Below are 13560 nucleotides of genomic sequence, written 5' to 3'. Positions count from 1 at the left end.
AATTACAGTGGAAACGTTTTATTAATAAGTTATATGCTGATAAAATGTACTCCTACATGTACACATGACAAAGCTACTCCTTATATACAACAGGGAAGTCACACAAAGACCCAGCACCATCTACAGAAGAGTCCTTCAGGCTATAGAAACTACTTCTAATTGATGGATGCAGAGTGGTATCTCTAATATTTATAGTCATGATACTCGTAATTGGGTATACCTCCATTTGCTTGCTTTCTATTCTTGTATGCTGTCATATGTTACCATTAGCTATTTACAATTGCTGATAAATTAACAAAACAAAACAGAACAGAACAGTATAAAGTTTGACAACTGGTCACACAATTGTCATAACTTAGGGAGTCAAGCAGATCATTGCTTTATACAAAAGTCTTGAGTAGATTTGTGGATCTACCCTCTAGTTTAGAGTTCTTTACGATCAAACATGTATACAGTCCTTTTTTGCCCAACCTATTCCCAGTGGTTAGGTGACCACTACAGTAGGGGGTTGCTGTGTTGGTTAGGTGACCACTACAGTAGGGGGTTGCTGTGTTGGTTAGGTGACCACTACAGTAGGGGGTTGCTGTGTTGGTTAGGTGACCACTACAGTAGGGGGTTGCTGTGTTTGTTGGCGGTTCATCATGTAGGGAGCACCAAGGAACTGGTCAGCAATCCGCCCAGCCTCTCGCAGTCCGCTGAGCATGGCTCCGTGGACCGTGGCAGGGTAGTTCCGTATGGTGTGCTCGCCACCGAAGAACAGCCGTGGCATGTTACTGGCCTGCTGAAGGTGGAAAAACAGGAATATGAAATGTCAATGAAGTATCAAAGTACAAAATGTATAGATTTTTCTTCTTATGGACTGCTTTTGGTAGCATCTAGTCCTTCTAAGTTAGCAAGACTATAAAAGATTTGAGTCACATAACATTGTCTAGTCTTAGTCTGAAAGTCAGTTACTATCTAGCAAGACATTGTCTTCAGTGATGTTTTCAGCCTTGCAGAGTATGCATCATTCTTCAGACTTAAACCTTGTCAACTAGTTAGGCAAAACCAGTTCATGTCCCATCTAGGGCTATCTTGTACAAGTTAGGCAAACTCATGTCAGTTCTATCAATCTAACATTGAAGCTGAGAAAAAACAACCATGTTCTTAAGAAACTCCACAGACTTTACTACCTTAAACCTTCCCACATCAAAAAGGATTCCTGAGCTTTTGATTCTGTGCTCCTACTTCAATTTCATTGTTTGGAATCCTAGTTTTTTGCCCATCTTTTGGCAAGTTGCTTCTATGTCTACAGTAACCAGTTCTCACCTGTGGTGTACCTGGTACCACTGGACTGGGTGCAACAGGTGTGGCCATCAGGTCATAGTCGTTACCCGACGAACCTGCCGCAACGTAAGAGTACGATCCTCGGGACCACGGGTCTGCACGCCACCGCGTCACAACAGTCTCTTTAGGCTGAAAACATGCCAAGGTACATGTAGATCTTTAAGCAAACCTGTACAGGATTTGTGGGAGACTGGAGTTACTTGTCTATGGTAGTCTGAAGGTCAGTTACTATCTAGCAAGACAGTGTCCTCAGTGATGATCTCAGTCTTGCAAATTATGCATCATTCTTCAGACTTTTACTTCAATATCTCTTCATTCAAAACAAACTTTTTTAATCAAATGAAACAAAGTAGCATAGAAAACAGTTTCCCTGCTTCAAGTCATAGTGAGAGAAATTGTTTTCAAGTGCAATTTGTTAGGTGAAGCTTAAAGCCTTTCTTTGAATGTCAGGACTCAATTTAATAACAGTAAACTATGAAACTGATTAAAAGCGAACTTGTTCTCAAAGACGCCTGTGGGCTGTGAAAATCAAGTACTGTAAATGTTGACACATTTGTGGTGCTTTAATTTAACTTAAAACCACTGTCAAAGGTGGCTTGTCTGTCTTCTGCACACCTACCCAATTTGTTTCATCCCCCAACTAAGAACCACTGCAAACACTCCCTACCACAAAATTAAGTTCCTGCACACTTTAAGGCATTCACAGTTATCTTCCCTCACTTATTACAAATGTGTTAAGCAGAATGTATGTCCTTTACCTGAGGTACGGCACTGTTGCCAAAGATGCCCTTCAGCACAGTGATGGCCCGACCAACGATCACGTCATCGCTAACGTTCTCCATGATGGCGGCTGCCTCGCCGGCCACCAGTGCGATGAGCGTCGGCGCCTTGTACAGGTTCCAGAACAGGAAGAGTTCCCCGCGGCTGGCTGTGGTGCTGCCCACGTGGCCAAACAGGTTCACGTTGGGGTCCCAGAACACACGGTCAAAGCACAACACAACCTGGGAACACAACAACTGACAGTTTAGTGTGTCCTTGACATAGGCATAGCTTTACTAAAAGAGGCAATTAGGGCTGTCTCCAGCTTTGAATATACTAACTGGTACTTATTGTTTAGGTGCCAATGTTGTTAATCTCTGTTGTTAACCCTGGCATTTTATGCTTCTGAAAATACTTTTATCAATTGAATGTCATGAGGGTCAGATTTTATTAAACAGATGGGATAAAAAAAATTTTCTGTTCCAACAAGCAATGTCTGTCACTGGACAGGTCCTGGAGACAGCCATGGATACAATATCACAAAGATCAATACATGGTCTCCATAACTAAAAACTTATAATGTCAATGGAAATGAAACCTGAAAAGAGGGTCCATACATGTATTTTCTTTTTCATATCCATGCTCAGTATAGCAAAGCAACTTCTGAGTTCAACAAAATTGCATGATGTTAACAACTAGTTTGTACATTGTACCTTGTTGAGATTGCCATAGCCCATGCGGTGGACGGCTGCCATTTTCCACTCCGGCAGAGCCGGGAAGAACTGTACGGCAGGCGGCTGTTGTTTCAGTACACCGAGGGGGAGTGTGCAGAGGACGGCATCGCACTTGTACGTGTACGTCGAACCTCCGCTTCTCAGGTTCTGGGCAACCACCTCACATCCTAGACAGTTGGGGGAATTATTGTCAGAAATTTATAGTCCAAATGTACAACTTGTTTTCTCTTGCTGCAATACTGTAAAGCAATTTCCATAACAACAAAACATGGCATTAAAGCATGTAACAAAGGAATAGAGTGTCACTGGAGGCAGATGAAATAAACTGAACTAAAAGCTCTGAAGAACGGAAACATGCAGAACTCGAACTGAAAAAAAAAGAAGAAAATAAAATGTCAGTTTCTGATGTTCAAAGTCAGAATCTACTATCCAGCTTCACCAGGAGTTCACTCATGGAGGGACCCCATCAGATCTTCTTCTAGATCATCCTTCTTTGAACAAGCAAGAAAGAAAAAACAAGTCATCAAATATTACAAAACAAGTTAGTAAGTCAACAAATATTATAAGTAAGTAAGTAAGTGAGCAAGTCAAACATTATGCAATAAGTGAGCAGCATATAATCAAAAAGGAAGTTCAAAAGGGGTACTCCAAAACAGAAGGAAATATTCTGATTGTGCTGATACAAATATACCATTTTTCTGAATCCCTCCCCCCCCCTCCAAAATAATCATATTGGCAACTTGACATCGGATTTGGACCAGGCAAAAATTGACAATTTGACTATCTTTGGCAAAGTTTAAGAGGAACTAGAAAGGCACTATTTTTGCAAAAATGCAGAATGTTTTCCTTCTAGCCTTGTGTCAATCTACTCGCACACAATACTGTACCATTAGGCTCTCCCCAAAGTAGTGTGTGCGAGGGGAAAAAAGGAATTAGGGCTGTAAATGGGGGTATCCGAGTAGCCTGATGTGGTAGAAAGTCAAGGTAGACAGCCCAGCCTTATCCATAAACCTTTTCTGCTAGGAGGAAGAAAGAAAAAGAATGCACCAGCGAAAACAATTTGAAAGGCACTGACCTGAAGGAGTGTACCGGACTTGTCTTATTGCTGTGTTCAGCTTGATGTCCAGCCCTTCTGACAGAGCCACCGGCAGACAGGAGTAACCGTTTCGCACCGTGAGATGACTCCCCGAGAACTCAAAGTCGTCGTCCTGGTCCCAGTGTTTAAGTGACAGGGTGGAGAGAGGGGTGGCGTTGGCGAACTCCAGGTTGGCAAAGTGCCAGTCGAGGATTTGGCGATCTCTTGATGATAGATACACATCACTGCTTTGTAGCACCGAGAAATAGAGGAGAAGTGGTGAGTACAAGGACTTGCTCCAGACTGGCAGATCATGGAAAAATGTATTTTGAAACTGCGGTGGACATATAGAGTAAGTAATGCTAGTTCACCTTTGTCCACAGGGTAGCTTATAACAGTTGTTTCATCAAACTGCAATATTTTTAGATATTTGTTACCCTATCATATGTCTGTTGTTATACCAAACTGCAATATTATTTACTGCAATATTTTTAAAATATTGCAGTTTGATACAACAACTGGTATTTTAAAAACATTGCAGGTTGACAACCGCCGTCTGTTGACTTGCTGTCCCCAAATACCCTCTTGTGAGGATAGTACTCTATAGACTGAGACCAGAGTCAGGAAACAGCAAGGATGACTTCATAAGGCAATCTGCCTTCAGGTCTCCAAGGTAATCATCATCCCATGGTTAACAGTCTTTTTTTGAAACTACTTAAACTTTAGGAACTTCGTATGGAAGAACTTCATAGTGTCACCGGATGGATGAACGGAACTGAACTGAATACCCTCTTTAACAATGAAAAAAATAGAAAATGGATATGTTACCCTGTAGCAAACTAGCCCTACCTAAAGCAGATGACTGCAAGAAATTTGAATTTTTTTCTAGTAAGTGACTAGAGTAAGTTGACAGTGAAGGACAGTGTGTGAAGAAGACATCAGGTACAACCTTGGTGGGTTGGCCTCCAACTCAGACAGTTTCTCTTCCAGGCCGTTCTGCTGTGATGTCAGCTCATCAAACTCCTACAGTCAAGGGAAATGTTTTTTTATATATCACTGATGGGAATAACAGCAAAACACACTTTCATTTCGAAAATGAAAAGCATGTTCATTCGTAAGGCAACTCTTGATCATAAGAAGTTATGAATTTAATTTGGTGTCTAAGTTTCTTCATACAAATGGGGCCTGTCTTTGCAACATGCTATTCATGAAAGTTTGCAATTTTATCCCAAGATAAGGAGAAAATGGAGTGTTTGCAGTGGTTTTGAGATCAAGAAAGTGCTATAGTCGTGTACCACTACGTGAAAAAACAGGCACCTTTATAAACAGTCAGTTGGAAACCAAACTAGCGACTTAGCAAGGTTGCTACAGACAGAACCGTGGCCTCAAATCCATCATAATTCTGTATAATAATGCATTGTACATACATGTAGAACTTAGAAAAGGAAGTACAGGAGAAGAACACAGAACAAATTTTTCTGTTGTTATGAGTTCGCAGTGGAAAACCATGGGGAAACATTAAAAAATTTAAGAATTCCCATGTAGTTTCCCAGCATACCTTGCAGGTAGCAGACAGGTCCCTGTGTTTGCTTTTCACCAAGAACTCAGCCGTGATGTCCCGGGGTGGTTTCACTTCAGACGCTTCCTTCCACTGCCCATGCAGCTCTTTGATCTTCTCATACAAACTTGATAACTGAAACGCATCAAAACATTGTGATACTGTTGATTCTATTTTATCTTTAAATTTTGAAAAAATACCAATTCGTTACTGTTGAAACAGAATAAAATACATCAAAACATTGTGATACTGTAAAAAAAAAGATGATTCTATTTATCTTCAAATTTTGAAAAATACCAATTTATTACTGTTGTTATTCATTGTCAATATCAATTACTGTGAGGATAGTACACTTTGGACTGAGACCATAGTCAGGAAACAGCAAAGGATGACTTCATAAGGCAATCCGCCTTCAGGTCTCCAAGGTAATCATCATCCCATGGTCAACAGTCCTTTTTTTGAGACTACTTAAACTTTAGGAACTCCATACAGCACTGGGAATGGCCATTAGGATTCACTTTTCTAAAAGTTTTAACTTGAATTAAGAATTGTAACATCAAATCTCATAACTGCACCAGGTGCCATAATTTCACCACATCAAAAAATAATTTTATAGAGGCATTCTCAAGATTGTCTTGAACACCTAAATACAATGTATCTGAAGTGTAATTACACATCAAGATTACTGATGTGTATCTCTTTGAATCACTTTTAAGTTCATGTGCTTTTTCTCATGTGGAAGTATTATGGCATCTTCTAGTGGAATTGTGAGAGTTGATGTTATTGTGATTCCTGTGGTAAAAGTCTCCAATACTCATATTTTCATTAGCAGGGCTCGAAATACCACCTGCATATGCACTATAGTGCAGGTGAAATTGGAGCTGTGCAAGTATTTTTGGTGTCTACCTGCACCTAACCTGCAATGGTCCATGTACTGGGTTTTATAAATACATGTCATATGATGTAAGTGTATGTGGATTGTTATTAGCTGCATTGAATGTTACTACCTATAAAATATAAGAGAGAAAATAGCAATTGTTCCTGAACAATTTTAGTATGATCCATATTTCCTAAATTAAGAGTGGTGCAGGTAAAATTTGTCTGGTGCAGGTAATTTTCAATGTTACCTGCACCAGTGCAGGTATGCAGAAAAAAATATTTCAAGCCCTGATTAGGCAATGAACTGATCCAATAGGTTTCTGAATGTACAGTGTCAAACCTTCTGCTGGTTTCCCTTCATCTCCTCCTGTAGCTTGATGATGTTCCTGATGTGTTCACACTGTTTCTCCTTCACATGTTTTTCCTGTAACCTGCAACATGGCAAATGGGACAGTTGGTGCATCTGGGTCACAATTCTTGGTATCATTCATTGTAGTGGTGCGTACCGGTTCGCCGAACCGGACTTGGACTTGCTATAACTTTCGGTTCAAGTCCGGTTAAAACCGGAACGTCAAAAACCGGTTTTCTGGAAAACCGGAAATCTCTTTCTTGTTGTATACTAGTAACATCTAAAAACAACGCTAGATGCCTATGTAACTTTTTAATCGCAGCCAACAGGCCAGAAAATAACGTATTTCTGCGTATTGTCCTACCGCCATAAGCCTTGAAGCACATGGTCGCGCCGCGGCAACCTTCTTTCAAAATCCGGCAACGCGGCAAAATTAAAATGACAGGTTGACTTTAGCAAAATTACCCATGAAAATAAAGCATGTGGATTTGTTTATCTCCTGGTATGGGTTTTAAGTCCCATATCTTCTAAAAATGAAGAAAATTTCCAAGATAAACAAGCTAAAACAAATCTCCGGCGCGGCGACTGTAAATGACATTTGCCGCTTGCCGGGATACTTCACTGAAAGCATGGGTGAGTAGCTTGTTAAAAAGAAACACCGGCACGTTCTATTTTAGAAAAAGCTTTGAGTTCGTGAACTTATGTTATACCTCCTACATTTATCTTTGTAACGAATAAATTTAAAATTAATTTTACGGTTGAATGTAGAAGATAAAAACACCGCACGCATCATTTCTACCCGCATCACAGTAGGCTATCCCATTGACCCCTATGACCTCGCAAGCGCCATTTTGAAATTTCGGCCGCGTCAAAAAAACAAGCGGAAAATGTCGAATTTTGCCGTGATTTCCTGATAGTTTTTATTAAAAATCGATGTTTCTACACCTTTGAAAATGATGCAGTCGTCTTTGGTAATATTTTGATAGCATGCGGCCCAGCGGCGGGCGCCGGATACGCAAATGGGTCGCCGCAGTAGAGCAAGTCGCTTTATGCTTGTGTCTAACGTTAATTGGGAAACTTTAGCGACCGTAAAAAAACCGGACTTATAAGTCCGGACCTGAACCGGAATCTTCGGACTCGAGTCCGGACCTGAACCGGAATGTGAGCTTCGGTACGCACCACTAATTCATTGTAATATCTGTGGGCTCGAAACACTGGGTGCATGTGCACCCTGGTGCACCCAAAATTGGAGCTGTACATGTGCACCCAAATATTTTCAGAGGTTTATGGATGTTAAGTAGCAAAGTGTACTAGTATACACCATATTCTTGACATCTTAGCGTAAGAAAGATAATAGAATGTCTGTCATAGTACTTGTTTAAGAATTTGAAGTTGGAATTTGGGTAAATCGAATTATGTTTTTCCTGACATTCTACTTAATCTTATGTGGTGTACTCAAAAAGTTTTTGCAACATACATGCAAGCCACAATCCTTAGCAAGCAATTATCAGCCCAAGTGATTGTAGGATGCACAGACAGAAAAACTCGGCAGATAACACTGTGATCATTTCTATTCAAGTCAAAGCATGCAGCCTCGCCAGTGTGGACAGACTTGCCTTGAACCCTGTGTGAGTGAAGACAAGTCGACTGCTTCCCACCCATGTCAGGGACCCTAGCAGCAGTACATTCAACAACATGGTACTATCACTACCATTACTATTCAAACCTTGCTCTACAAAACAGAAGACTACGGTCCTCACTTGATAACCAGCTCCAGTGCTTGTCCCAAGGACACAGGTTTGCCCTCCAGGTAGTTGAAGTCCAGGTGATGGGAGAGGTACGACGTGGCTTCCAGCAGCCGGTTGAACTCTCGCTCCACCATCTCGTCCTTGTCCTTGGACACCTGCAACAGAACAGGAGCAGCAGGCTTGTGAAAAGCACACGTAATTGTCTAAAACAGGTTGCAAGATGGCTATTTGGTTAAGATGGTTGGAGTAGAATCTTAAGGTTCTGGGTTCGAATCCTAAACTGGGTCCCAATGTTGTGCCCTTTAAAACATAAAAGGCACTTTACACAACCTAGTCTGTATAACACAAACTCCGCTGTCCAGGGCTGTAACTGGCCCCTCCCCTTCTAGGGGTCCAGTGGATGTTTGGCAGGCTGCTATAAGCGAGATTTAATCAGGCTATTTACACAACCTAGACTCACTAGACTCAGCTGTGAGTACCGGTACCTAGCTTTGATAAGGAATGTCGGATTGAATGTTAGCCATAGGTCTTATGTTTGAGGACGCCACACCTTAGGCTTTAAGAACCTTAAAAATCCAACCACACTTATAAAAAAGAGTAGGGGTCCTTCCCGGTGTGAGCGGATCAAGGCTTGCACTTTGGTCCTATACAGGTTGTATTCACTGTGTAAAACTGGTGCGTCATACCATAATGCAAAATGAATAAACAAAGAAAATCCCCTTCAGCTGAATCAGAAAAACAATATTTTACGTTGGGAAAAATCCATGTCCAATACATTTTTGGCGAAAGTTACATACACAGTAGCACACAAGAAAATTTCCATGCTTAAAAAGCTACACGTACAGTAGCTGTTCAGCAGAAAAAATATTGCAAAAGAACATGAGTGACTTGTAGTAGCAGCACTGCCTACTAGTATACTACAATAGATGTCATATTTTTGGCAACACATCAGGGGTGGAGTCAATACAAGTGCCACCACTACAATGAGTAGATACATAGCTGAGTGATACGTACAAGCTTACATCTACCCTCCTGGGTTTGGCAGCCGGCCGTCAACATACAAGAGAAGACAGACAAGTTTAAATACACATTCAAATGACAAGTGTTGACATACAAATAGCTAACTGACACTAGCATATGAAATTTTACACCATGTTACATACAATAAATTTGGGTCATTTCAAATCTTCTAAAGATACTGTAATTTACCCCATATAAAATGTTTAAGTCATTATAACTTCCAGCAGGGGAACACATCGACAATCTGCCTGCTTCGCTACTTGTCTTCTGCGTAACTTCCACTTAGCAGGGTTTGAAATTAATTTTCGGGACAAAATGTATAGAATCATGCCAGCAAAAAAACAATTACAATGCAGTCTTCACTGCCTTTCTTCATACACATAGCTTGATTCAGAAATTCTACAGCTACATTCATACAAGCAATACAAAAAAAGATTTTATCATCTTTCTGATACTCAAATGTCAAAAATATTCTGTTTACTGCTTCTAGTGTACATTGACATATGAAACCATACAGAGGTATCCTGTTACAGTCATAAATTCAAATGAAGCACAGCACAAGTTATGGGTGCTCAAAAATGTATATGCACCCAGTATTTCCAGCCCTGCACTTAGCGATATCACCTACCGTTTGCCCATCCCCCTCATGGAGCGGACATTTCTGTCTGATCTTACTCAGATGCATGTCTATCTGCCGACTCAGCACAGTCACTGGGTTTCCACCTACATATGAACACATTTTTAGCCAGGTAGTCAGTATATGTCCAAGTACTAGACTTTACAGAGGAAAATAGAAAACAAGTCCCGAACCCATCAAGGAATCTTAAGAAATCCTTCCCTTTCTTTTTTGACATTTAAAGAAGCAGTTACAACATTGAGTGCAAAAGATATGTATCAATTAGACCAACATCTCCTTACGCTGGGGGTGTCTATGTGCCTAAGTTAAATGGCTGTTTAAGTCTGCAGGGAGGTTGCTACAAAAACTGCCCATGTCTGCCAATAAAGCCTGACTTACCCAGCCCTGTAACTACCATTGCCCCAAGGTCAGCCACATAGTTGCCCTTCCGGAAAGTGGCAACCCTCCCTCCAACTCTGTCCTGAAGACAAAGAAATGATCATAGTTAGTACTTGACACTGGTAAATATTCTGAACAGTGCAGTCATTACATAGTTCAATAGAAAAAATGCTGCGAAATTGTCAACATCATGTTTGATAGTAGTGCTGAATACTGTGTGTGAGTGTGTGAAGATATGTTTGAGTCCTTATCAGGGCTCTAGCCAGCGTCAACCTTGACGGACAAAAATCCTTGGTGGAAGCTACAGACGGCTTGGGGACGCCGTCCACGGCCGTAAAAGCCACACACTGTTTGTTTTGCTATTGTTATGATTGTTGACAATGTGTGTCGTCGCCCTTTCGCATACGATAATCTCATTAAAACACATTTTTCAAGGTCTCAGTTCAGTGCTTCTAATTAATTTTCGCGTTTTTTGCTACGATTGTAATTGGCTGACGGAAAAAAATTTCGAGCTGGCTAAAGCCCTGGTCCTTATACAGAACTTGGAAAAACTCAGGTGTCCATGTCAGATACTATCTAGCAAGAGACCAACTTCAGAAGAGCCAGGCCTTCAGGTCTCAGTTGTATACATCATTCTCTGGACATGTCACATTGTTGACTTGTTCATTGGAAGTAGTTAAATGTATGGAATGATATAATCATCAGATGATAAATATTCTTACTCTTGCTTCTAAGACAGTAACATCCATGCCAAAACACTGCAGCTGTCGTGCTGCAGAGAGTCCTGACACGCCTGCACCAATCACAATCACTTTCCCGATCTTCTTGGCTGTGCGAAAGTAAAAAGGTTGATGTCTTGTTACTGCTTGTAAAAATGTGTTGAAGTTCTAACCACTAAAAGTGTTATATACAAAACTTGATAACAGAAGTGGGCAATCAATGAAACCAAGACAATGTAAATAATGTGCAAAATGCCTCAGTTACCTCTTTCTTAGCAAAAAATTAAAAACATGGTTCAGTAATAAGGAGGACACATGTTAGAGCATTACATACTTGGGAGGGGTTTGATGCGTTTGTACACGCCGAAGTTGATGTAGCCATGCCTCTCCAAGTAGCTGTGGACCCTCATCACCAAAGTGGTATCACCTGAAAATAAATGGGAGCACCATCAGTTTGAGTTTGAGTTTATTTAGATCCACAATTAGTGAACCAACATTTTGAACTTTATATCATAAAAGTTTAAAATGTTGAAAGGTCAGATAACAGATGTTGCTGTTCAATCTGTTGTTATCAATAAACAATAAAAAAAAACTACTTACTGTTGTATGGAGCCTCAATTTGTGGCAGGGCATTCTCAAAAGTCAGCTGCAACTTGGGGTTCTCTAACCAAAGCTGAAGCTGGATCAAGAAAATATTCACCATCACATACAAATCAAGACATACCCAGTTAGGGAAATATTGAACATATTTCTTCCCAATGTAATGTTGAATGTATACAAAGAAATCAAAGTTATTACTATATGTAATGTTGAACTGATGTATACGAAAGCTTACAATCTTGTTCCTGATGTACAGAAACAGTTTCTGTGTCTGTTGTGGACTCTGGATGATATCTGGGAAGCAGGCAGCCTCCTGTGATGTCATCTTGTCGTGTGGCAGTCTGCTCTGGAACGCTGCACCTTCCAGACCCGTCACTGCATCTAAGAACAACAAAAGTTTACAGACTTATTCAGTAATTTCACCAATGAAAATTGTCTACAAAGAAACAGATTAAAGACTTTGTGCTGAAGTTGCTTTCTTTCCTATTTTGTTAAGCTGAATAAAGCATAAGGACAAATGGTTTAATTTGAAACACTAGAGCAGCTAAAAGGGGTGGGTACCAGTACAGAAAATTCAGGTACAGGTACAGTCTAAGTCCAGAGGACCAGATCCACGTACACTGTACCAGTACCCACTTCAAGTGGCTAAAGCACCTAAAGCACCATGTAGAGAGCAGCACCTTGAGACCATGTCTAACGAAGAAACCAACAACATGCTAAGCCCTGTACTAGAAAAATCTCAACTGCAAGCACTGAATAGAGCTTAAACAGCAGAATACCAGCCAATGAGCCAAGGCAGTAAAATTGTGACTTAGATCATTCCATACCAGATCGCAAGTAGGCGATACCTGTCTGTTCATCCTGATCGGAGTCTTCCTCAGGTTCAGGTGCAGCATCTTCGATCTTCTTGTACTCCTTCTCCTTACGCTCCTCCTCAGAGTAGTACTCGTCTTCCGACAGGTTAGCTAACTTCTCGTCCATCTCTCTGTACTCAACCTGAACAGAAGTGAGAAGAAAATCGTGAAGGACAATTCTGTTAAAGCCATAAAAATGATTGTAAGTAAATGATGATGATGATAAAGATTTCATAAAAAAACTCTTTCCTTGCTTCGTGACATTGGACTAAATTCATTACTACACCATAAAACTAACGCCTTAGAGCGATCTCATGTTGTATTTAGCGATGAAACATGTAATTCTTCAACAAGTATCTCCAACGCACATGTTTATTAAAGGGCGTTCATCAATATGCAAGGACACAGAAAAAACACGTTTTGTGCCACAAAACAAAGGACGTTCAAGCCACACCTTCGCTCTCTTCCTTCGGCTGGTTCTCCGGCTCAGTGCCTCGGCATCAGCCGCCGCTGCAGGGTCCAGCGGGACCCCTCCGGGGTTCAGGAGCATCCCGTTCGTCCCCGCAGCCCCTAAGGAGGCCGTGTTTCCCGGCAGAGCCGGCGGAGGAGCCCCCTCCATCTTTATCTTGGGCGGCGGGCTGGAGCTGGCCGGCCGCTTCCTATTGTTCTCCTCCCCGTCCTGGGGCGGCAGCGGCCCGGGGTTCGGCTTCGGGGCGATCAGTTTGAACTGACTCATCTCTAGACCAGATCCTTAACCCTTACAGCAAATAAAGTACTCAGATTCCCTCGAGAAAAATGAAAATTTCTACACCAGAAATGGCAAAAACGTGCAAGACGTCTGCACGAACCCTGGCTATTCCCTGCGCACTACCAGCTGCGCAGTAATGAGATTTATGTAAAGCTGTGAAAAAAAGACCCGACATT

At 41.2% G+C, this 13560-nt stretch overlaps 1 protein-coding gene across 10 annotated transcripts; it reads right to left on the bottom strand.

Moving 5' to 3' along the window:
• Positions 1-13515, bottom strand: LOC118422441 (lysine-specific histone demethylase 1A-like). 10 transcript variants are annotated; one of them, XM_035830005.1, is made up of 19 exons: positions 13091-13514; positions 12610-12778; positions 12018-12163; positions 11783-11861; positions 11517-11609; positions 11186-11292; positions 10464-10545; positions 10077-10171; positions 9443-9481; positions 8441-8583; positions 6672-6762; positions 5453-5587; positions 4844-4917; positions 3895-4142; positions 2799-2986; positions 2085-2327; positions 1309-1455; positions 602-781; positions 1-565 (listed from the first exon to the last, which is right to left on the bottom strand). In XM_035830005.1, the coding sequence occupies exons 1-19, from the start codon at positions 13370-13372 to the stop codon at positions 557-559; spliced, it is 2550 nt and encodes an 849-aa protein (XP_035685898.1). In that variant the 5' UTR covers positions 13373-13514; the 3' UTR covers positions 1-556. The 10 variants fall into 10 exon arrangements, with proteins under 10 accessions (XP_035685898.1, XP_035685901.1, XP_035685902.1 ...); XM_035830008.1 differs by having other exon boundaries at positions 3-778; positions 13091-13515; XM_035830009.1 differs by having other exon boundaries at positions 3-778; positions 3895-4139; positions 13091-13515.
• Between the last annotated feature and the right edge of the window lie 45 nt (positions 13516-13560).

Source organism: Branchiostoma floridae, chromosome 9, assembly GCF_000003815.2.
Source record: "Branchiostoma floridae strain S238N-H82 chromosome 9, Bfl_VNyyK, whole genome shotgun sequence".
NCBI classification, from domain to species: Eukaryota; Metazoa; Chordata; class Leptocardii; order Amphioxiformes; family Branchiostomatidae; genus Branchiostoma; species Branchiostoma floridae.
Note: the sequence above shows the minus strand (reverse complement) of the source record. Positions and strands in the feature narration are given on the sequence as shown.

Bases quoted from the DNA above. Each gene is read 5' to 3' on its own strand.
- LOC118422441 (XM_035830005.1), bottom strand. From the start codon at position 13,372: ATGAGTCAGTTCAAACTGATCGCCCCGAAGCCGAACCCCGGGCCGCTG. The intron at 10,546-11,185 runs GTAAGAATATTT...CTTTGTCTTCAG, and splicing joins TTACTGTCTTAGAAGCAAGA to GACAGAGTTGGAGGGAGGGT. The intron at 4,143-4,843 runs GTTGTACCTGAT...GGTGCTACAAAG, and splicing joins TTGGAGGCCAACCCACCAAG to CAGTGATGTGTATCTATCAT.